The sequence below is a fragment of the Pelobates fuscus genome, chromosome 6 (assembly GCF_036172605.1).
Source record: "Pelobates fuscus isolate aPelFus1 chromosome 6, aPelFus1.pri, whole genome shotgun sequence".
NCBI classification, from domain to species: Eukaryota; Metazoa; Chordata; class Amphibia; order Anura; family Pelobatidae; genus Pelobates; species Pelobates fuscus.
The window spans coordinates 48461065-48484074 of NC_086322.1; the positions used below are offsets into that span (position 1 = coordinate 48461065).

The window sequence follows — 23010 nt, forward strand, 5'->3', positions numbered from 1 at the left end:
ACATGCTCTGAACTTTGTAAAAGAGATGAGTCCGTGAATGTTACGTACCAGACTAATATTATAGGTTTTGCATGACAGATCGTCCAGGGTCTGGTTTTGCAGCTTTTCGGTTATTAGTGTTACCATGGTAGTTGCCCCTTCTCTGCTCGTCAATCCGATGTGCATCGATCCCAATGGTTCAATACTGTTTAGCCATTTCATTTGCAGATTAAGTTAAGCGGCTCTTTTCTTGTAGCGGAGGGAGTTGCCTTAATTCTTCTTAGAGCTGCAATGCATTGTTTTCATCTGCAAAAGCAAAGGGGGCTTTGATAAGACAACGGTACACTCAGCCACAAATGGATTATCACACATTAAAGCAGGAGAACACGTCGGCGTAGCTATAAGCTTACATTAGACCAACGGAAGCAAGGTGCTACAGAACAATCTAATTGTTTCAGAAGTTAAACTACCTACGCTAAGAATGCATGGTAAGCTCTTCAATGGGATTTGTTGTGACCTAAATTAAATAAAACAACTTTGAATACATTAGTAAAGCATTTAAACCATTTTCACAACAGTGTTGTATGTATTTAAAAAAAATTCTCAATATATTGTAACGTGGTAAATTATTGTTAAAGGAACACTATAGGGTCAGGAACACAAACATGTATTTCTGACCCTATAGTGTTAAAAGCACCATTTTTATGTTCAGCAAAATTTCCCCGAAAGTAGACATACACCAGAGCAAAGAATCCCTCTAATCTAGGTTCGGGGAAATTTGCCCTAACACAGACCTGCACTGGTGTGCATGCGCCTCACTTACCGACCGGTCGGTAAGTGAGGAGCATCTGTACTAAACTTACTTGTCAAGGCCCAGGAACTACAACCAGGTCTAATAATAAAACTGTGCTAGACCATTTTCTATGCATCCGCATTGGCTGTTATATCTACAGGTCAGCCAGACCCTTAACAGGAGGGGCTACTCCAAGTTCAATAAATTCCCTCTTCATAGATATCAGTCTAAAGGTCAAAAGAAACACCCAATGGGTAAGGTATTTCACAAGGCAGAGCACACGGTTGCCATATTAAAAGAAACACTAACATGGTTAGTGAAAATTGACCAGAATTCAAAGTAAACTTCACTTTTAAGGCCGAATTAGCCAAAGATAAAAGAGAATTGACTTGTAGATTTGTTTCAATTCAGCTATTTTGGCCAACATGTTAACGTTCATTCAACCCTGTAAATGTAAACAAGCCTACTACTAGTCAGAGAAAACAAAAATGTAATAAATTATGAGCAACCGCCCTCTATTACACAAACAATAATTTGGCATCTAAACAATATTTGAAGATTCCATTAATGTTACAATATTGAAAACAGATTCCAAGTAAAATATGTGTCAGTGCTGAACAGGCCGTCAACTTATTGAGGAAATAACATCTTTGTAAAGTCCCACTGGGCCGGCTGCGAACCCAAAGCCCACAGTTTCCATTGTTCTTTCACAAATGTATCAATACCAATTCAAATGAACCCCTTGGCAAGAAACATACTGAAATATAGTAATTTGAAATAGTTCTTAGAAGGAAATACGATGTAGACCCAAAATATCCTTTCATTTATCGATTTTGTAGCTCAATGTGGAGCAATACACCATCAAATGGTTTCTATAGTGATTGCTACAGATTTAGAACAAAGTTACTCTTTGCGCATAAACGTCAAAGCAGCTTAGAGAGCAGGGAACATCTTTTATGACCCAAATTAAAGGGTAAAAAACAAAAAACACCCTTATCCTCTGTTGGGAAAAAAAAATTCAAAGAAAATAATCTTTTAAACACGAACAGGTAATTAATAGACACAAATATTATTCGTGCACAACAGCTGGTTAGATAATTATGGCATTAGCCTTAAGAATGGCAATATTACGAGGACAAACAGGGTTGGTTGTGTAAACAACCTCTTCCAATGATTAACATTTATATTTATAAAAAAATAAAATAAAATATGCGTGCACAAAACATGGGAATACAAGTACAAGAACCGCGATAAAATCACGTAAAATCCTTGCAATTTCTTGGCTGCTTTCCCAAAGCTTAAATAAAAGATGTGTAATAAATGTCTTCACTATAATAGACTTAAAAAAAAAACATAAAAAAAAAAAAATAATAAAAATAAGGTGACTAACAGATCCAGGTACCCAGGACCTATTTTAGTTCAGTTTTAACTGTCCATATTAGCGAGAAAATAAAAACGAGGAGGGACCAAAGTTTAGGGAGAATTGCCAGTCCTATGTGCTTCTTGTTAGGTGCTTAGTCAAAGCAACAAAACTATAAGAGTCAGCTATATGGGTTTGAAGCAGTACCTGAACTTTCTCTGTCAACCGATGGTTATATTTATTTTGTGTTGGGAGCAGCTAAAAAAACAAATTAATTCTTTGATACAATACTATACTGATCTCATAGCCTAACGGAATCAGAATTGAGAAAACAGAACGCTATAAAATTGTGTTACAAAAAAAATCCCTTTCAGTAATGACATACAGTAATAACCTCACTATTCTGTTTACAGAAGCACGGAATCTTCAACTTCCCCACCCTTCCTTCTTCTACTGACAGAGCTGAGAATATGGTCTGTTTTAACAGGTGTGAAGAGGCACAAACACAGCCCAACGTAAGACAGCTTTAGATCCTGTACTTAAGCCTACCTTCAACAGTAAGTTCTGTGAAGTACCTGCAATCCAACAGGCGTATAATTACAGATTAACACGGATTACACTTAGAAAGGTGAACTGGTTATCTACCAATTGTGCACGACAAGTACGTATTAATTGGTATAGATGCAATCTATTCAATGATGTGAAGTTCTCTTTTCCCACACACAGCATGGTGGTGAGAAGATGAGATTACTAGGTTTAATCAACTGTTAACTATATCTTAAACATTTTGGTTTTCACAAGTCATAGTCACAACCTGCAAATGGCCCAACACTCTGGACAACTCACCACACAGACACTATGTCTCCAGTCCCTCGTCACTAGATCGGCATGTGAATGGGATAGGTCTCCTAAAAAAAAATATGTATGGGCACCCACAAACTCAAACATTGTTTAGACAGGAGTGCAAAAGCAGGACTCGCTCAGATTTTGAGATATATAAACCGATAGAACACAGGCCCAAAGGTTATACTGGAAGAGACATGCAGAGGTTGATCAAGGAGACCACTGTGGTCATTGCTCCCTCGGAGACATAGGCAAAGTTAGGATCTATGCAAGACATGATGATGGAATGCTGAGAATATGCACAGAAGACTTTCAGCATGCTTTAACGAGGGCCTGATCTTCATATAATTCACTCAGGTCTTAAATCTATTCACACGTTAGCAAAGTCAAACCATTTTAACAGAACAATGCAGTCTGAAATAACCTGCACATTCTCAAAGCAGCCTGGAGCCAAATTATAGGATCTGACTTAAGACATAATACTGTAAATCAACTTGTGTGCTTTGAAAACATGCTATATATATATATCCAGGGCCTGTTCTGCCTGTTGTGAGTCTGTAAGACATTGTCTTAGCTCACTGATCTAAACTCCATTAAAGGCTACCTAAAAATCATGGCCCTTCCCTTTGAGAATTGCTTTTTTTAACATGGCTTTAGAGACACTTTTTTTTTTATTATGGCAATCATATTTTGTTTCTAAAGCATAGTGTGGGGTGGCTGGACGCAATGTAAAACACCAGAACCCACAATTTGTCCAGTGAGGCTTGTGTGTCGCACATTGAATGTTGCAACTGACATGCAAATTATTGATAACAATTATCTAACTAAACTAAGCCCTTAAGATGCATAGTTTCTAAATTAATCCTCGTGGTCCCAACATCACGTTTTATTGATAACCACACTGGAACAACATAGGAAAACCTATAGATCCTACAGATATCTGTTTCCGCACTGTATCGGTTTGTCGAAACCAATCTATGCTTGCCAGATACCCTTCAATTTCTGTATCGAGTGCAGATTTCAACAAGCCGTTTTCGCTGAGCTATCACATATCTGAGTGTTCTTATTGTTAAAGCAATGCATATCTGCATGATCGTCTCTCTACATTACATAAACGAAAAAAACCACAATGCGAAGGAGCAATGAGTCATAACTAGTTTTCTCCCACCCAATGATTTTACGGTCTATACATGAAGCTTGCACTGGGTTGACACGCAGTTGCAAAAAAACAAATCTATTGAAGTCAATATGCTACAGCGGCGGTCAGTAGCCCACGTTTTTCAATAACTACGCCTCCAATGAATTAAGGCTGGCATAGCATTACAGAGTTTGCAGTTCGACAAAAGCTGGGGAAATATCTTTGTCAGCCCCTGGGCAAGTGTATTGTTGTATAGATTTAAGATCAGTCAAACAAACGCTATCATACTATATAAGGAAATACTCAATACCGGTTCAGTATTTTTTTTTATGGGCCGGTCAATTCCATAAAAACAAAAGTAGATCAGGTGCTTTGTACTATGATATACCCTCAAAGTTCAAATGCTGACTATTACAGCAGTTACGGGAATTAAACAATACGCCCTGCAGTAAAGATTACTGAATAACACTGAGACAGGTGATATGTTGCGTGATTTAGCCTTTGACAGAAGCAGTTATCCTTTCAGACGCCTGGCTGCCAGGGTAAACGAACAGAGCAGATGGAATATTGCATTCTGCCTAAAACAAGAAGAAAAATAATAAAAGCCGTCGTAAAACAAACCTGAAATCTCCTCCAAATTCTCGAAAGGTTTATGCATATAAATTATGTTCATCAGTAAAGGCCATCATTTTTCCAGCGATTGTCAGCTTTTAGGCCAAGCACCCTCCAACTGATTTTGAATACACTCAGATGTATATCAATACATACAACCACATTTTTTTAGTGTACAGTGTAGAACATGTGGCAAAATTTTTGTAAAAAATTAACACAATTACGTTTTAACGCGATAAAACTTAAGCAAACATGCATTTGTATGCAAAGCTATTCTAAGACTTTAAATAAAAAGTTCCCCTCCTCTCGGGGTGACAGCAGAGCAATGGGCCTTCTTAGGACATGTGCAGGCTGGTGAAAGAGATAAGCACACCCAACAGACTAAATTGCCACCGCACCAGGAGATTGCATGAGAAAATAGTCAATAAAATAAATAAATACCTTTGTATCTAGAACTTTATGGATAAAGCAGAACAGATTTATAGATGTAAGTTTATAGAATATTACCGGTATTTCCACTACATTTAGTCCAAGGAGGTCCTCAACACCCAACAGGGTGTTTCACAAAAATAGCCAAGATGTGACTATGGCAGAGTTGGAGAATGTTTCCAGATGAGCTATTGTTGCGTTTTGAATTTAATTAGGAAAACCTATAATTGTTGATTGCTATTACCTACATAAAACATGCCACAGTATGAGAAGGTGGATCGAAAACTATCCCAAGATAACAATGCCAGAATATTGTTAACGCCACGTGCCGAAATGCTCAGCAAGTCCAATAAGCATTTCTTTATGGGCTTCAATGGAGAGGAGGGTGTGGGGGAAGAGAAAGGGGGACACAGAGAGACCATAAGAGTGAACCCTGAATGCTCTAGCATATTGCCTGATGGCTGCTTCATCCATGCTTAACACTATACCCTTTCTAAAAAACACATCCTGCATACGGGTTCAAAGGGACAGAGGAAAAACAAACCAGCTGATGTTTAATCCATCTGTGCAGACTACGTATGAATGTGTCCTCAGTTGGATGAAATCATAACTTTTCCCTGGGCTATGAGTGTCTGAACGCACATCACACGGTTCTCCCAGGAGATGGCCCAAGAACATGAATTTCATTCTACTGCAAGTTAAAACGCTATTTATTTTAATTTACCAAAAGCAAGGGGGGTGGGATCTCTAACTGTACTGTCATTTTATGGTCCACTCAGGAATTTAAGGGGGCCTGTTGCTTTTCTAGAAATCTACCTCTGAAAATAAAAAAATTATATGAAAATCACCAATACCTTGTGCTATTTTTTACATTTCGCAACTGCCTTCACAATCCAGTTTAACCCCAGGGCACACAATGCATAGGAGGAGGAGATACACGGTTTGTTAGCATTTGTGAAGTGACAAAGCAATATAGGTGCTTCTGCCGAAATAGTGTTCAAAACCTCCACCATTTCAATCCGTCTCAGACGATCTGCGCAGCTCAGAGCAGCGTTTTGCCACGCATGCGCACTAGCCTCCCAATGCTTTTTTTTATGGTAATGTATTGGATTGGCTGAGATTATCAAACTCCCCATAGAACAGCACTGCGAGCGAGAGAAGGTAAGTAAACTCTCCTTTTTAACCCTTAAAGTGCAGGCCCGGTTACCAAGACTGTGACTAGGGAACTGGTGAAAATCACACTTGGATTTATTAATGAAATGACAGATTTGCTGTCAAATTATCTGGAAACTGCAACTACATTCCCAGCAATATTTGAGCCTAAAATGTATAATCCCCATATTAATTATCAACAGATCCCAGTTAAGTGAATAACCTTGTATGTGTGTTTTTATTTGTGCTTTGCAGGTCAAAGATTACCGACATGCGACAGAAAACCATCTACAATAAAACTTATAAGGTGACAATAAGAGCACAGAGGCAGAAATCTTCCAGAATCATTCTGGATATACCCCTAAATTTGTCACTCACATTTCTTTATGGTATTGTATGGTAGACACAGGTAATGCCAACACCCTAATTTTTAACTAGTTCCAAAAGAAACTGAATTTATAAGAATTGGGTTTTTCCTCCTTTATGGGAAACGAGTACAGACAGATGCTTATCTTTAGAGTCTACATTATTGCCACATGGACATCATGTGAACCTTCTAACAATTTTTTTCATAGATAAAAATTCTAAATGAAACATGTGCCCAGTATATGTAAATTCAGGAAAATACCGCAGTTGTTTCACAACAGAAGCAGAAATAGATATACATAAAACAAATGTTCAAGATGCTACAGTGCTATGTTTTGGATTTTGGAAAGGAACACGTTTTGAATGGGACATCTGCCATTTTATTGGTCCAAAACAACCTTTTAAAAACGAGACAGTGGTGTGAAGACATTTAAATAGACACTAGACATTTATTTTATCTTCTGCCTATGCGATAGAAGATTGAAATACCAAACAGAGAAGAGACGGCATACACCCTGTAGATTCAGATCATGGGTGCACAGCTCAGAGAGGCAACACTCCCAGCCGTAATCCCAGATGGTATGCCTGGTCCTTTATTCATCTGATTACAAAAGATAAAAGTGTGGCTTGAAGGATGCTCATAGTTGGGAAGAATAGGGAAAGGTGCCAAAAAAGCATCGCAGTCACGGAGGCAGGTAAAGTGCCTGTCAAGTTCGCCACTTTCCCGGATTGTGGTCACTGTGAGAAGCTCGCTTTTAGAAGACAACTGTACAGTTTATACAGGCATGGATGGGTGTGCTGCGCATGCATGTACCCTAGTGTAATGCTCTCTCAATGAATACAATGAGACAGCTGTATATATACACACACCACAGGAAGTCTTAGTCATAGTCCTGTTTTGCCACCTTTTCTTGTCAGTATATATTGGGAGCAGAGCCAACATGAAACCGTTTTTGGGTTCTATAGTTTTTGCATAAACCATGCAACTGGCTTCAATCATAAAAATATAGCCACGTCGGTTGCATATAAATAGCATCTATGGTCCCTTTAACAGGATAGGAGTGGGAATAGAGAGATTACTAGTGTATAATTATATGGGTTACAATTACAATACATAGATTTTTAGTTTAAATAATAAAATGTCTGGGTTTGTCTTCTTTGCTTTCTTGGGGTTGAGTGGGAGGGGTGGGGGGGGGGTGGTAATACAAAGATTTGGCAGTTCTAAAACACATGGGGGATACATTTTTGGCACCTCTGCTTTAGACATATAAAGCAGTGACCAAAGGCTGAACACTGATGTCTACACAGAAGATGTTGACTCTTAACTGGAGGATATGACATAGATGTGAGATAGTTGTGCCCAGAGGGAGCAAACTGCAACGTGAGGTTTTAACCCTAACTGCAATGTAGTAATTATGAAATCAATTATTCATTGCATCAATACAAACTCTAATATTATTTAAAGGAAAACACTCCAGTCAAGGCAGAAAAGACTAAATAAAATAAAACTACATTACTACATTATTATTTTATTTATTTTTAAACTGCAACTCTACATATGTGTGTGGGTGCTAGTAGTGTATGATGTGCAGAGTGTGTTTACTTTCATACAGGGAATCTCTCATTCAATAAATTATACCTGCACTAACAATGGATTGCTGGTGCTGTACCTCAGCTGAACGTTCAGCAAAGTGAGAAGAGGTTAAATTTTCAGTCAGTTCTACCCTTATCCCATAATGTTTATGACTAGGCAGAGATGAAACCGGCGCTGGCTGCCTATGTTATTTAATAGGGGCTGCCAGTGTAATCTAGCATGCAAAAAGCTAATTGTCAGGTAAGAACAGCGACAGACCAAGCTAAAAACCATCAAGAAACCATAGGAATAGTTCCATAAAGAAAAAACAAAAAACACTATTTTTGCCTCCAGCAGTTTGCCAACGCATTACGAAGAAGTAAGATTTGCATCCGTTTAACCCCATTTACTATGGAGTCTATGCTCCGTCAAATCGCATGTCAGGTTTAATAAGTTTAACATAAGTACAGTCTGAAACCAATCCCTCCATTTTTATATATTCATGAACCAAAGTATTATTTTGGGTCATGTGTATAAATGTCAGGGTGCGTGCTATATGCTATTTTTTTTTTTGCATTGTCAGTGGCCCCACACCTTTGTATGTATCTCAATGTAGGACACAACGTGTATTCCATTGTGAACACAGACATCTTTGAAACGGAGCTGAGAACAGAGACACGCTAGCTCCACACATACATGCATGCACACGAGTTGCTCACAGACCCGTGAATACATGCACTGACCCATTTCTTCCTTTTGATCCACAGCTTATTAAGTGAACCAATGGTGTCAGCAGTGAAGTCAAGATTTTAGGATACTGCAGTTACTAACATTTACGACCCCTCTATTATAGCCCCAAGTGGTATTTTCCGCCTAGCTTATACATTTATAGAAAAACTAAATTAAACAACAGAGGCAAATCAAGCAAACTTTGCAAATCACTGCAGATATAAGCAACAGGATGCAGTGAGACAGGGGAGTTCCTTGCAACATAAGCAATTCAAGAAACAGATTATGATGCTGGGAGAGTCCCTTTAAATAATTGACATACAAAAATGAAGAGCCAGAGGTGAAGAGGGCCATGCTCAAACAAGCATGAATTCTATGAAATGGATTACAATGAAGTGGTTGTGGTGCCAATGCTCTTGTTTTTATAGTTTTGCAGGAACAGCAATGTTTTCATTGCAGGGTTAACACGTCTCTAGTGACTGTCTGGAAGTCAGCCACTAGGGGCATTTCTGTACCTATAACAGAGTTAAACTGACTATCCCAGAGAGCATTTGCTTGGGGAAGAGTGTTTTTTGCCACACATGGGCACTGGCCATAGAAGGCTTCCCTATGGGGAAGCATTGGATTGTCGGAGATCATTAATCGATGATCTTAGCTTGGGAGGCGGAGCAACAGCACAGAGAGCAGGGCGCCACTGGACGTAAGGTACGAAAATCTTACCTTTTTAAACTCCTGCAAGGGAGGCTACACACCTACATAGTTAGGGGAACAGTTTAGCATTAGGAGTACATGTTTGTATTATGAATATAGTCTTCCCTTAATACTTAGTTGTTCGCATGTGGATTTAAGCAGGCTCCAAAATAAGCAAAAATAAGACCTTGAAGGTGTAGCCTGGTTCCATAACCCAATGTAGGCAAACACCATTCTATGTAGAACTAATAATATGACAGCAAATGGCAGCATGTGGTTTCCCGTAAACAAGCCTAACCCCACACAGCTCTCTCGTGCATAGGATTTATGCAGTACTAATAAATGTACAGTGCAAATGAGCACGGCACGCAATGACAGCTCAATGTACATTTCAATTTCACAATCCAATTTAAGTAGGCTATTTAGCATTCATGTCAACATCGTGTTATCTTAGATAGTTTAAGGTTATCACAAAGTCATGATGTATCTAGCTGAAATGACGATAAGGAAAACAGTTTCCCTTTTCGCTCAACTGATCAATGAAGACGTGTGTTCGTTAACGGCACAAGTGCTAGGCAACTATCGCACAAGGCATAATTATGCGCCGCCTGAACAAGGTCATGCAGCAACTCATTCACCAGACCAGCATGCCGCCGCAACCAATCCAGCAACTTTCTGTGTTAAAGTGGCTTCCCGACAACAACCCCCATCAAGCCCAGCGCTTATATATATATATATATATATATATATATACACACACACTTCTTAAAGATTCTTAAAGAATCCAAACTTTTTTTATTTATTTAGTATGGGAATTAAAGGCATGTAATACCTTTTAAGATGCATGCTCTTTTATTTTATGCAGAGTCCTACTGTGGTTCAGGAAGCAGCAGGCAGGCGGCGAGGCAGATATGTCTGCCGCCTTTGAAGCTTTTAGATGCTAGTCCATAACCGCAAATATCTTATCCCGTAGAAAATGCATTTATTAAAATTCTAGTAACCTGCAGGGCATACTTAAAAATGGTTATATGCATTGCGGCAATTGTAGTGGTTTTGTCTTTTGCATCCATACCCTGATCTTCTTTTAAATTGATGTGGGAGCAATTTCGCAAAAAGGTTGTAGTTTTTTTGTTTACTTTTGTTTTTACTCTAAGTACATTAGACACCAAAACAAGCAGGTTTCTCACGCACAATGCTGTCCCCCAAAATCTGACACTTTATGACATTTTGAAAATGTCAAAAATTAGATTTTAAGTGGGCTGCATTCGGCATACTGTCAAAACAGAAACTTAGGAGGAGAGTGTGCCACATGTCATTGTACTGTAATAGTAATACTAAGTTCAGTATTTTTAAAAAAAAGGCATCACAAGGGATTAAGAGTTCACAATGGAACCCGGCATGGTAGCAAGCTACGCTATTACACATTCTGTAGACTACATCAGTCATGCTGCATCTGCAGTGTATTATGGGAGATCCAGTTCACAACATCTGGAATGGCTGATATTGTCTAACAGCGGTGCAGTCATTAATCAATAATTTACACAGCATGGCAAGCCCTCCGGCAGAATGGAATGCAGGCCTGTGTAGTTTTGTTAATGGAGTTTATAATGGTATACAGGGCTTCATGCCATATTCATAATATAACAAAGAAACATCTCGTTTCATATACAGCCCAGGGCCTGGAACGTGGGAATAATTTATAAACCAGGATACGTGGTGGTGAATCTAAGGCCTCAAATGTTAAGCCAAAGTGGCAATGGAGAAAACGATTAAATATGGCTTTTTTTTTTCAGTTCTTTGGCCTACAATTTGCCTGCAAATCCTCCACAATTCATAGTTTAGTGAATAGGCACCTCATGAAAGGAACTACAATTCCTATCAACCACAGATCTGTAAGAATTGTCTGTCAATGAGAACCAGTTGGAACTTTTGCACACCCTTACTTCTTTTAATAACTTTAGCATTGCTAGAACACTAGTATGTTCATATTATATGAACATGCTAGTGTTCTAGCAATGCTAAAGTTATTAAAATAAAATGATTCCTACATAAACACTCCATAATAGAAGGCAGGATAGGTCTGCTTTTACATTACTGTATAATAAAACAAGGAGAGAGGCAACTGCGCAATTTATTTATTTTTTTGTTAAGAGTAATTTGGGCTTTCAAATGCCAAAAAGGGGCAAACACCATTCCCACCCCTCCTATAACCCCCTAAATTTAAACCGTTGACAATCACCCTGCAGTAAAATAAACATGAACACATGTACAATCTTACAATGTGGTATGGGCCGAGTATGGATTAAATTAAGGCACTTCGCTGCAGTCTGTCTAGTATATTCCCAGTATAAACATTTCCCATTGCCTCAATGTCAACGCCAGGCTCTGGTTTCTGTTAAACAACCATTGTGTCCCCAGGAGTTTAATTTACTATTTAAAGACTCTCCCCCCGCCCCTACCACCCTCCCCTTAATTTTAAACTTTCTTTTCCTTATGGAGCACACAGTATACAAATAATTTGCCTGCTCCAAAACAAAAGCCACACAATTCGTTACAGTGTTAAAAATCTTTAAAAGTTTAAGCAAAAAAAAACAAAACAACTGGGTAATCTCTAATTTCAAGCTTTAAAAAGAGTAGAGAGAAAAACATCAGAGGCACAAGATGGCAGCTCTGAATTTTATTGTCTGGCATTCGGGGGGTTAACTTTCGCATCTGTCAAGCAACCCTGAGAAGCTCATAGTAATGTGAGCTCCGACTCGCCTGCCAGCTGGATGCTTCCTCTCACCCCGAGGCCTAGACGCACTCTAAGCATATTTGCACCATCTCTGCCTCTTTCCCAGATACATAACGAATCATACAAGCAGCAATATTACTGCAAACCTTAGCTTACCCATACGTAGTCACATAGGCTGAAGAGAGATATGCATCTATCAAATGCAGCCTCTCACACATCTGTTTTATGCTGTTGATCCAAAAGAAGGCACACAAAAAAATAAAACAGTTTGAAGCATTTTCCAATTTTGCAACAAACTAGAAAGAAAAAAAACATTGACCCCAGAATGGCAGTGAGATCTCTCCTTGGATCAAGAATCTATTACCCTACTAAAAAAATTATACCCCTGAATATTTTGTTTTTGCAAGTTTTCATCCAGTTTCTATTCAAACAAATGTACAGACTTTGATAAAACCTCTGATAAAATCACCCATTTGGGCAGAGAATTCCACATCCTTATTCTTACTGTAAAAATTAGAAAAAAATTAAACAAACCCTTCCTTTGCCTTATTTGTAATCTCCTTTCTTCCAGTCTAAATGCATGACTGCCTATCCTATGTATGGTCCTATTTATGAAAAGATTTCCAAACAATGTTTTGTATTGGCCCAAAATATACTTGAATAATGCTATGATATCCCTTCTGAGGCACTGTGTTTCTAAACTTAAGAGATTTAAATGTGCCAACCTTTCTTCATAACTCATTTTTCATTCCTGTTATTAATTTTGTAGCCCACCTCTGCACTTTTTCTAGTGCCATACTATCCTTCTTTAAAACAGGTGTCCAAAATTGCACAGCATATTCAATGTTTTGTCTTACCAGTGATTTAAAAAGAGGCAACATATTTTCACCCTGAGTATTAATGGCCAGTTTTACACATGACAATACCTTACTGGGCTCAGCAACTGCTGATTGACATTGCACATTGTTGCTTAGTTTGCTGTCTAATACAATTCCCAAAACGTTCACGTGTGATGTTATCCCTAATTCACTACCATTTAGGGTGTAAGTTGCTTGTGCATTCTTTATCACGAAGTGCATAACTTTGAAATTTTCTACATTAAGTTGAGTGCCCAGTCCCCCAGTCTATCTTAATCCCTTTGCAGAAAAGCAATAGCCTACTCACACTGTATTACTTTACAGAGTTTTGTCTCATCTCTCAAACGCTGATACGTGACTTTCAGTGCCTTTTTTAAGATAATTCATAAAAATGTTAAATAGAAGGGGTCCTAGAACAGAACCCCGAGAGCACCTATTGCTTTGGCTAAATTTCTATTATAAAAACGCAAAGGCAACATTGTGACAAGTTCATGAGATCCTCTGAAATTTAGCATAACCTTGTAGAAGCACAGTCACTTTACAGATTATAAACTATAACTTTCCAGGTCAGTAACAACAAAACTGAATTGGCTTCTATAAAATATAATATGGGCAGGTAACAAATATATGATGGCAGATAGAAGGGATAGGGGAGCGTAAAAAAAAAAAAAAAAAAAACCCGTTAACTGCTCTTGAATTTAGGATTGCTTGAATGGCAAAGGCAAAACTGACTTTCATATTGAGGTACAGAAGGCATGAAACATAAGTTAACATGCAGCTTTTACCTAGAACTGTAATTTGGATAAGAACTACAGGCCTCATTGGAAGGGGTTAAACGTACTCCTGTCTCCCACACATACACATAAAATCAGCTCGGCTTCTCAAATAGTTGTGGTTTCACGTACAGCTACATGAAGAATCACCTTAAACTATGAAACCCTGAGGGGAAAAAAAGAAAAAAGGATTTGCATGCACGTAATATGCACACAATCTGCTTAGCAGATCCCTACGTGTTGAAGCATAAAAAAAAAAAAAAAAGACTAAAAAAAAAATGGAAACCGATATTTTTTCACTTTAAATAGTGTATTCAGTTTCTTTATAACTAGTTCACGGAGTTAAAATCTGTGAACACACTTTCAAAGAAACAAATAAAATTAATGTACACTTCCACATTATTATTATTACTGGTATTTATATAGCGCCGGCATATTCCGTAGCGCTTTACAATATTATCAAAGAGGGAGATATAACAATAAATGAGACAATTACAAGAAAACGTACAGGAACGATAGGTTGAAGAGGGCCCTGCTCATATGAGCTTACAGTCTATATGCCTTTAAGTATCCCTTTTTAGAATCTATTTTTACCACATTAGAAAAAAAAAAATGATAGAAAAATAAATACAATTTGGCAATCTGGTCCTGGGACGTCAGAAAAGCAGCAAAACTAATCTCTAATGGATCCGTGTAGGTTTAATGAGGTATTAATGCTTTAAAGTGGAGCAATGAGACCTAATAAATTAAGAGCTGGTTGGGCTAATTACAAGCCAGTCTGTGCCCTGCTAAGACATGATGTGTGTACCTGTCTGTGCAGCGTGCTGCCTTTCCTGGCTGCTCCCTGGCTGCTTCTATGCATATGCCAGCATAACCCCAGCGTACAGCACAAATAAAAAGAACTATGAATACACACACGCCCCCAATCCATCCGAGCCTGCCCCCACCATGCACCGATTGGTCAAACACTTGTTGCTTTTTTTTCCCCCTTTCCTTCCCTTTTTTTTTTTTTTGCAACTTTATTGCTAAACTAAAAAGCTCAAATCCAAACACATTATCATAAGATGTTCAGAAGCTTCAACCCCATTAACACTGTATTGGCAGTTAATTTATAAACACAGAGAGGAAGCCAACGTATTATTATGCTTTAATCAGAGGAATTAAATAGCAGAATCTGAAGTACAATTTCAGGATAGGAACAGGCACTGTATACACTATATATATATATATATATATATATATATATATATATATATATATATATATATATACACACACACACACACACACACACATATATATATATATATATACACACAAACAAACATTCTCTACTTGAAGAGGCCTGTGTTTCCTAACAAGCATTTTCACTGGTAAACGCAAAGTAATAAAATGTTACAGCTACGTCTGATGCCTTATGTGGAATTTTATAATGGGCTGAACACATGCACAACTTTAAGAGAAAGCCAGCAGTCTCACTAGCAGCAAATTAACACCAGTAGTATGTGTTTCTAGAAATTCCATAACACAACACAGCTTGAATAGATTACGCTCAATCACATTGTATCCAAAGATACAGACTTTGTTGGCACTATACATTTGCTAAAAACAACAAATCAGGATGGCATGGCTTGTGTATTCCTTTATGGAGAGATAGACAACACAAGTATATCCATGGCTGTTGAAAGACTAACTCCCAGTGTCCTCAGCTGGGTGACTAGTAGGCCAAACACATGTTGGGAATCATGGCAGGTCATTTGCCACTAACCTCTATAGCTACAATAAACATACATTACACTTATGGTCTATGGTCATTAATAAAAACTAACAATATGTAATTACAGAAAAATAAGGCACTGCTCCTACGGATTGCCCCATTTTTGTGAAGCTATCTTAAAATGCTCTTTATAAATAATTCCATGTGTCTTAAAATTAGCAGCTGTTCACTAAACTTAAAGTAATATTATAATGCCCCGTCCTTAAAATATTACTAAACCTGAAAAAAATTAAATAAAAAGGTGCCTATAAAAATAGTACTCCCTATGCATTTAAAATTACAGCATTTTTACAACTGTTCAATCACTATCCCATCAAAGGTTTCCGTAACAGTGAAATGAATATAACTCAGTTCTAAGTACAATTAGGTCTACGTGATTGTAATTCAATCCATTTGAACTGTGATACTCTGTTTTATAAGGTGTGAAGTTTAACCACATGAAGCTATGTTGTAAAAAAAAAAAAAGCCCCTTGGCCTCTAAAAAAGTAAGCCTTGAAATCGACACAGCAGATTCAACAGAAATCACAAAACGCACAAATGTGTTCAGTGTCTCCTTGTCATCTCAACACTACAGATATAAGCAAACATTTTCTCACGGTCCTTTTTAAATTCCGTGGAGACCATAAAGCATACAACTCACTGTCTATAAATATATCATCGTAGCAGCATTAAAGCGCCACATGCTGGAAACAGGAGAACGTTCTTCGCCAGTCCTACTGCTATAAGCCAATATGAGTCTATCAGTCAGCTTAAGTGCTACATGAAATATTTACAAGCTTCTATAAAACCAGCGGGGACTCCAGGAAATAAAAGGGCAAATTCGCTAAACTGGGAATTGCTGCAATTTTACAAACCACTTGCAAAAAAATTTTTTTTGCAGAATCTGAGATTTGTACCAACTTTATTATTCTGCTCTAAAGATGACAGTCATTTATATGCAACTCACTGTTTAGGGAAAGAATCTGCTTAATCATAGACTCACTCATCTACTTTCTATCATTTTTTTTAAACCCTGTTTCAACACCATCAGGGTTAATCGCCAAGCAATAAATTGTCAGGAATTCAAATTGAACTTCAAACCTTAGGCCAAAATTGTTGACTTGAGTCAGCAATGTTTCCATTTCGTCTATTTGGCCCAGAATGTAAAATTCACCTAAAATTTACTCTGATTTCCTATAAAAAAAACTTTTCAGTAAAACGTTCTAAAACGTATGAAAAAAGTTTCCAGTTCTAATGTTAAAGATACAGAAATACATTTTTGCTCAGCAGATATTTTAATTTTATTTACCAAATAATTTGGGACAGAAAATATTTTTAAACGCAGCTAATGGATTCGAATGTTGCAGAGCACTCACCAATGAAGTTTATACAGAGGAACTTGCAGAACAAAAAGCCAGACAATGCACATACAACAAAAGGCCTACAGAAGTCTAACTTATACAGCCAGTCATGACAGGGAGTTAGTACAGACACTGAATTGATGGATTCAGCCCTTTCAGTGCAACAACAAGAAGTAGTAAAAAAAAAGTTATTTGGGCCAATAATTGTCTAGGAATTTAAGCCAGTACAGAATGGTTAAAGTTATAGTGACAGGTGTCTGCTGTGACACATTTGTGCATATTTGACAAAAATTAGAATAGGTGTCAGGCTGCACTGTTTTAACAAAATCAGTCTGTGGAGAATAAAAGGGCCTTTTCAATGAGATTTCAAATTGTCTGTGAAATGTTACCTTTTTAATACCGTCTCATAATAAAACGTTAAACAGTTGAATGTACATGTATGCAAAAAGTAAAGACAAACAAGCAACAGATATTGAGTTACACCTGATTTACCATTATTTTTTTTATATATATATTTTTGGCATTGCTAATCTGAATCCTTCTAAAATTACGATTTCACCTGAAATCTCAAATTATTTCTTAAGGCGTCTTCAACCAAAACAATCTACATGAAGATATGAATAGAACTGGATTGGCTCCAACTGTACTTGGCTAAAAACACATGTTCATTGTTCGCTGAAAGTGTATTGCTGTTTACACTACACTCTGTGTGTAAGGGGGAGAAGAAGAAAAAAAATAAAAAGCTAAGATCCAATTCTTGCTCTACATACATCATAATCAGCAATTTGTGAAAGCCATATAATGTTGCAGTAAATATTTTTGCTTGGTAATAGGTGTGGTGCCCAAAACTAATTTGGAATTTTTTTTATGCTTAGAAGAACAGACCATGAAAGCAGCTGCCTTGGGAGTTGAGTTACAATAAAGAGAAACTTTAGACTTTGTGAATAATTCCCAGGAAGTAACATTGTCCCAGCCCTTAGCAAGCACTGTCTAGCTGAAGATTGTACATGGGTGCAGTGGATCAATGGTAACTTTTCTAATCTGATAAAACAAAAATGGCTGCCAAACCAGATGCTTTATAAAAAAATAAAAAAAAATATGTTGACTGGAAAATAGGTCTGCAGACCACCTGGTTAAATGGTCCATATTACATAAACCTATATGGAAAAGTATGCAAGCCTGTAAAGCAATATCACTATAATTCAACAGTATACTGAAAATCTGTGTGCAGCAGAACACTGTATTAAATATAATATCTGTATATAAAAAGACATGTACACACGTGCAAACAATGATAATTTAAACATAATGTATATACACAAAAAATGTTAATCAATAATGGTAATGTATAAACAATCAAAAACATACAAAATGGTAATTTTTATAAACCAATTTAATTATGAAACTATAGATACATATACTTTATGGGATATGACACAAATGTAGACATATTACATTTACCACAATGACATATACAAACACACAAATGTCTATTTGAAGACAACAGGATTTGTATTTTTAGCAGACAAATATACATACACACACAAACACAGAGTAATACAGTGAAGGACATACATATACACAAAGAGTGCACATAAACATTAACAAAGTGATTGCAAAAGTAGAGAAAAGGCTGGTGGAATACATTTTACATAGTTTAACATCCTAACTAGAGAAGGGGGGGGGGGGGGGGGAGTCCATGAGCCACAAAACCTGTATAAACTGCATAGTGCCCACATGTCAGCAGACACCCAGTCTGTGTGTGCAAAGTTGCAAGCTGTTAAAAGTCCCAAGATTTGCCAGAACAACACATCAAGTTACCTGTAGCTAGTCAGTCCCCAGCAAGACATAAACTAACACAAAGATATCCTGGAACTTGTGAAACAAGTTTGTGAGAGACAAAGTGATCAAGAGGAAAATAAAAATAATTATATTTAAAAAAAAAAAAAAAAAAATCTCTTTGTTAAACCGTTTCCCTTATTGAAAACAAGCTTATACCTTTACTCTTCAGTTACTTGGACAACTTAGAGGTGCTGCTGTTCTGAGCTGGACTTTTTATAGATTCGGGCGATACCATACTGCGGGTAAGAGTAGGAGTGAAAGAAATCATATCCGTCTCCTCTTGCTGGCTATATGGAATAAAGTGGTCGGGAAAACACACCACACACCGACTTGACAGTCAACAGGTCCAGTGTGTTTCTCTTTCAGTACTGTACGAGCAGATTGCCAGTTGTCCACCCCTCAGAGCAGGCGGTGGAGTGGTGCGGTCCATTTGCAAATTATAAACAAAGAACCTCGTGGGAACTAAGAGAACGTTCAGTGTCTGGCACAGGCTGGGAGCTGCAGGCTGAAGGAACACTACCTGTCTGCGCCCAGAGGGGGCAGTGTTACAACTACTACTGCTCTTACACACTGCTAGCTTCTGTGTGTTCTATGGCCATGCCTACATTATTATTAGTATTATTAATAATTATTGTTTAACCCCTTCATTTAAATTAACACTTCTTTAGAAACTGGTCACCAGATTGTGGAAGTATTATATAGATTATACATTAAAACCACTATCTCCAGAAACACATATTAATAATAATAAAAAAAAAACCAATACTTACCATTAAAGGCATTGAAATTGCAGGACTGGAACTGGCAAGTGCAGCATGTGGCATACCCACATCCAGACCAGATCTGATCCACCAATCCAGAGCTTATCATTCTGGTCCATGCGTTCTTTACTAATAGCATTACAGGAACACTTCAAGCGCCCATAGTAGTAGTTATGGTGACCCCCAATGTAAGTAGTCAAACCGTTTGCTAACAGTGTCACATTTTACCTGTCGTCGGATGGGCGCCTCTCAGTACCTCTGCCACTGCAAGAAGCTCTCTGAGCTTAGCCCAGAGGTGCATGCCTTAGCTCAGTGGCTGAGAATGATAACCGGAAGCTCTCAAACAATGAGTTATCCCTGCACTGCAAGGCTCAGTACAGAATCACTAATGGAAACTCCCTGCAGTTGCTTATGGCTCTCCATCTAGAAAGTTACCAGCGCCCCGCAAACCAAGCTAACAGCTTACATTAGAAGGGTCAGGGCACTCATAACACCATAACCACAACAGTACAGTGTAGTGCTTATGGTGCATGGAGTGTCCCTTCAACACCTGTCCGGCAGGGGTTCATGTAGTTTAGCCTCTTGCCGCAGTTGTACCACATAAGATAAGTAAACTGGTGAAGATACCCAAAGCAGTCAGTGCACCTGCAGCGTTTTTACACGGCCTGGTTTGTGCTTGCATCGCACATGTTTGTTTCCACAGTTTGGGCTCTCACCACAGATAAAGAGAGATGTTCGTCCAAAAGGTGCGCACAGTGACTTGGATGGAAATTTGACTGCAAAGAAGTAAATCAAACTCCTGTATTGACATCATTGATCCAAGGGGCCGTCTTATAACGGCAGAAATGTTCAGAAGTTTGCTGTGATAAAGTGACAGGGGAACCCTATGCATCATAAACGTTGAAATGATGCAAAGTGGTTGTAGTGTTATAGTTAATATAGTGTTTACTCTTTAAAAATATAGCATATTACAGGGTTAATCCAACCCACAAAAAAAGTGTTTTAACAAAACGCTGGTTTTGGTCAGAATAAAGCAAAGAATTATTTTGTTTCCCACTTGAAAAAGTCATGTGTTGGTGAAATGTGCTGTGGCTCATTTTAATTATTATTTTATTGCTGTTTAAATAAAGGAATACTGACTACTTATTCTCTGTGAGTGTGCCATATACATTTTATTATTTTATTTTATGATTTTATTGCCAGCTTCCTGTCCATTGTTCCAGTGAGGATCTCACCAAAGAATCAGAGGTGGGGATAATACCATTGAGTGGTTTGCCTGCTCAAATCAATGTGAGTACATTACTTTTAAGTTACTCCTGGTCTGTTTTACACAAAGAACGCTATTGTTGCTCTTTCTTCTCCTTTTTTGGGTTTTACGGTCAAAACACTACGGCAAGGTCTACGGACTACACCTTTACCAATATCCCCTAAGATCAACGCCTCTGAATGTGCAATATACTAGAGCTGATACTAGCTCTACTAAATGTGAGTAAGACTGCATAGATCAAATTATCTATTAATTTGCTGTAACATACTACACCATTGGAGTTTCTCTGTCTTTTTTTATTTCTATGTGGATACGGATCCTAAACAAATCCTGATTTTACACCCCTACTGAGAGAAAATACTTCCTCCACAGGACTGATTGTTGTTTCCTTTTTATTTCCTTGCTGCACTTTAGGTCTGGAAATATATATATATATATATATATATATATATATATATATATACAGGGCTGGATTAACACAGGGGCTGCAACTCCAGGCCCAGGCCCATGGTATAGGCCCATTGATTAAAAAAAATATATATATATATATTTTTTTACATTTTTTTTTTTAACACATTACTCTTAGGGATTCCACCTGGCTTTTATTTTATTGGCACAGCCAGTATTTGAGGCTGCCTGGCTGGTGCCGATACTGCAGTCATACTGGCAATACAAAGGCTGGTATTTTTCTCAGTATAAACAGATTACGATGCGTGTGGAAGTTCCAGCATATCCCTCCCTGCCTATTTCTACTCACTGATCTGCGGGGGAGCAGCTACAGAGAGTTCAGGCAGCAAATCCCACCCTGCAAAGACAGCCTACAGCTCAGGGAAATGAGGGATGGGGGGAAAGGCTGCAAGGAGACATAGGGACACTGAGACACAAAGGGACATTGAGAGACATTATGACAGACACTGGGAGACATGCAGGGATGTATTTACCACAAGGCATTCGCCTGGGGCGTCACTTTCAGGGGGGCGCCACAAAATGCCACCCCAAGCTCCCAGTCAAATGCCTTGTTTGCCTCGTGTTCTGGGGCTGTCCACCTTAATGTGAGTGAGTAAGTGAGTGTAGCTGTCAGTGTGTGTCTGTGAGTGAGGGAAAGTGTGTGTGTCTTTCAGTGAGAATGGGTGTGACTGTGAGTGTGTGTCAGTGTGTGTATGTCATTTTATGTGTATCTGAGAGTGTATGCCTGTTAGTGAGTGGGTGTGTCAGTGTGCGTCTGTCAGTGAAAGTGTGTGTTGGTTAAACAGTGTGGGCCAATGACTGTATGTGCGTGCCAGTGACTGTGTATCTGTCAGTGAGTGTATATCAGTGCATGTATCAATGAGGGCATGTGTCTGTCAGTCAAAAAAGTGTCCTTGACATGAATTGGGGGGGGGCAAATTTAGATTTTGGGGGTGCCCGAATTTAGTTGTGCCTAGGGCAGCACAAATCCAAAATACACCACTGGAGACATGGTGACACTGAGACACTAAGGGACATTGGGAGACATTATGACAGACACTTGGGGACACAGAGACACATGAGGAGACACAGTGCCCCCATGTCTCCCAGTGCCCCCTAGTCTCCCAATGTCTCACTGTCCCCATGTCTCCCAGTGCCCCAAGTGTCTCAATGTCCCCATGTCTCCAAGCCAGTGTCCCTAGTGTCTGTGGTCTTGGTGTCTCAGTGTCCCCATGTCTCCCAGCCAGTGTCTCTAGTGTCTGTGTCCCTGATTTTTGTGTCCCCATGTCTTCAAGTGTGCCCTATTTTTCCAGTGTCCCCATGTATCCCAGCCAGTGCCCCAAATCTCCCAGTGTCCCCGGTGTCTCTGTGTCCCCAGGTCTGCCCATGTCCCCAGGTCTCCCCATGTTCCTAGTGTCCTAGTGGCATGTGGATGCTGGGGGACAAAGGGGCATAGACACATTGGGATACTGGAGGACACAGGGAGACATGGGGCATTGAGACACTGTGATACATAGGGACACTGTGATACAAAGGGTCACTGGGAGA

General features: G+C 38.5%; 1 protein-coding gene across 3 annotated transcripts in view; it reads right to left on the reverse strand.

The window, feature by feature from the left end:
• Nucleotides 1-19164, reverse strand: part of FAM53A (family with sequence similarity 53 member A) — a 61089-nt gene extending 41925 nt beyond the window's left edge. The window contains exons 1-2 of one of the 3 annotated variants that reach the window (XM_063457664.1): nucleotides 19144-19164; nucleotides 49-285 (exon numbers count right to left, since the gene is read on the reverse strand). In XM_063457664.1, the coding sequence (XP_063313734.1) occupies nucleotides 49-201 (153 nt within the window). In that variant the 5' untranslated portion in view covers nucleotides 202-285; nucleotides 19144-19164. Of the gene's footprint in view, nucleotides 1-48; nucleotides 286-14836; nucleotides 14909-18966; nucleotides 19100-19143 lie in introns of those variants that run through there. The other 2 variants (XM_063457662.1, XM_063457663.1) reach the window with 2 other exon arrangements.
• Nucleotides 19165-23010: the final 3846 nt, after the last annotated feature.